The following is a 2,800-nucleotide window of genomic DNA, read 5'->3' on the forward strand; positions in this document are numbered from 1 at the left end:
ACCCCCACCGTCTGTCTCCCCGTCTCTGTGACCCATCCCCACCGTCTCCCCGTCTCTCTGACCCATCCCCACCGTCTCCCCGTCTCTGGCCCATCCCCACCGTCTCCCCGTCTCTCTGACCCACCCCCACCGTCTCCCCGTCTCTGACCCACCCCCACCGTCTGTCTCCCCGTCTCTCTGACCCATCCCCACCGTCTCCCCGTCTCTCTGACCCATCCCCACCGTCTCCCCGTCTCTGACCCACACCCACCGTCTGTCTCCCCGTCTCTGTGACCCATCCCCACCGTCTCCCCGTCTCTCTGACCCATCCCCACCATCTCCCCGTCTCTGACCCACCCCCACCGTCTGTCTCCCCGTCTCTGTGACCCATCCCCACCGTCTCCCCGTCTCTCTGACCCATCCCCACCGTCTCCCCGTCTCTGGCCCACCCCCACCGTCTCCCCATCTTTGTGACCTCCACCCTCCCCTTTAGCCCTCCCTATCCCTGTGACCCTCCACCCTCTCCTACACCCTCCACCCCGTCTCTGACCCACCCCCACCGTCTGTCTCCCCGTCTCTGTGACCCACCCCCACCGTCTGTCTCCCCGTCTCTCTGACCCATCCCCACCGTCTCCCCGTCTCTCTGACCCATCCCCACCGTCTCCCCGTCTCTCTGACCCATCCCCACCGTCTCCCCGTCTCTGGCCCACCCCCACCGTCTCCCCATCTTTGTGACCTCCACCCTCCCCTTTAGCCCTCCCTATCCCTGTGACCCTCCACCCTCTCCTACACCCTCCTCCCCGTCTCTGACCCCCTCCATCTGTGAACCCCACCTCCCCGACAGCCCTCCCCATCTCTGTGACCCCTTCACTCCCCTACACCTCTCATCTCAATAAGCCCCCCCCTCCCCTACACACTTCTCCATCTCTGTGAGCCCTCCATCACCTACACCTCTCCCCATTTCCGAATCCCTCCCTCCCCGTCTCTGCGAACCCTCCATCCCCTACACCCCTCTGCATCTGTGACCCCTTCCCTCCCCTACACACCTGTCTGTGAACCCCTCCCTCCTCTACAACCCTCCCATCTGTGACCCCCTCCATTATATTTCTTGTCTCAATAAGCCCCTCCCTCCCCTACACACCTCCCTTCTCCATGACACCCCTCCTCCCCTACACCCCCTTCACCATGACCCCCTCCTTCCCTACACCCCTCCCCGTCTGTGAACCCCTCTCCCCTACATCCCACCCCGTCTCTGTGACTCCTGCATCCCCTGCATACCTGTCACTGTGACCCCCTCCTACACCACTCCCCCCCCCCTTCTCCATGACCCCCTCCTCTCCCACAACCCTCCCCATCTTTGTGACCCCTTCCCACCCCTACACACCTCCCTCTCTGTGACCCCCTTCCCTCCCCTACACACCTCCCCATCTGTGACCCCCTCCTACACTGCACCCCTCCCCTTCTCTGTGACCCCCTCCTCTCCCACAACTCTCCCCATCTTTGTGACTTCTCCCTCCCTACACACCTCCTCCTCTCTGTGACCCCTTCCCTCCCCAACACACCTCCCCCTCTCTGTGACCCCCTCCTACACTGCACCCCTCCCCTTCTCCGTGACCCCCCCCCTTCCCTACAACCCTCCCCGTCTCCGTGAACCCAATGAGACAGAGGGCCTCCTTCGAATCTCTCGAAAGAAAATGCTGTGACTGCTCTCGGAAAAGGCTGCCGGAGGAAATTCCCAACGGGATTGACTGGAATGTGTTTAAAATTCCTCGGGAAGCGATCCAGAGCAGTCTGCTCTGGGGCCATAAGTAGGCCTTTGTGACAGCGAAGTGGCCTGCTCTGGCCGAGACGGGGTTAACACCCACGCACCGGGAGGGGGGGGGGGGGGGGGCTCCAAGTTAACCACAACAGGGAGGACCAACTGAGTTGGGAAAGGCCCTCATTTGAACTGCTTCGCCCTTTCCTCAATGATGGGAGAGAGAAATGAAACAGCCATGAACCTGACAGCGGCCTTTGTGCCAGGCATGGACCTGGCTGTGTCTCCCTTCCTCTCCTCTGCTGCCGTACCCATCATCCACCACACCTCCCCGTGCCCCCCTCCCGCTCCTCCCTCCTCCCCTCTCTCTCTCTCTCTAACCCTCCATCTCTGCACCCCTTCCCCTGTTTTCTCTCCCTCCACTCCCTAACCCTCCATCTCTCCACTCCCCCTCCCTATTCCTTCCTTCCCCTTCCTCGTCCCCCTCACTCTGCCCCTCCCGTGTCCCCTCTTGCCCCACCCTCACCCCTCTCCTCCCTTTCCCCTCAATCCTCTCTCCCGTCCCTACTCCCTCCCCTTTACCCTCGCCCCCTCCCCGCCCCCTTGCCCATCCTTCCCCAGCCCCCTCTATTGCTCCTATTTCCCTGCCTCAATCTCTTGACCCTTCCCCCAAATCCACTCCCTCCCTATTTCCTTATCCTTGACCCTCCCCTGCCCCCCTCAAACCTCACGCCACTCCAGTCCCTCCTTCCTGAAACCACTCAAGCCAGGCTCCTCCAACCCTTCACTTACCCTTCCTCCGCTCCCCTCCCCCCCCATGCCTCCGTCGTCCGCTCCCCCCCCCCCAAACCCCTGCCCTGCCCTCCCTCCCAGCCTCGGCCCTCGTACCACTCGAGCATCCTTCTCTCTAGCTCGGGCAACAGGAACTGCTGGTGGAAGAGGTGGATAGAGCAGATGTTGGAGAAGATGGAGTTGACCACCTCCTCGGGAAGGGAGTTCCGGGAACGAGCCTCCTCCATCAGCCGGGCGCAGAACACCTGTGGGGGGGGGAGGGGGTCACTTTAG

At 62.6% G+C, this 2,800-nt stretch overlaps 1 protein-coding gene across 1 annotated transcript in view; it reads right to left on the reverse strand.

The window, feature by feature from the left end:
- Positions 1–2,753: 2,753 nt before the first annotated feature.
- Positions 2,754–2,800, reverse strand: part of LOC132380700 (FYVE, RhoGEF and PH domain-containing protein 1-like) — an 11,661-nt gene continuing 11,614 nt past the window's right edge. The window contains exon 4 of the mRNA XM_059949687.1: positions 2,754–2,772. Within this exon, the coding sequence (XP_059805670.1) occupies positions 2,754–2,772 (19 nt within the window). The remainder of the gene's footprint in view (positions 2,773–2,800) is intronic.

This window comes from Hypanus sabinus, chromosome 24, assembly GCF_030144855.1.
Source record: "Hypanus sabinus isolate sHypSab1 chromosome 24, sHypSab1.hap1, whole genome shotgun sequence".
In the NCBI taxonomy this organism is placed as follows: Eukaryota; Metazoa; Chordata; class Chondrichthyes; order Myliobatiformes; family Dasyatidae; genus Hypanus; species Hypanus sabinus.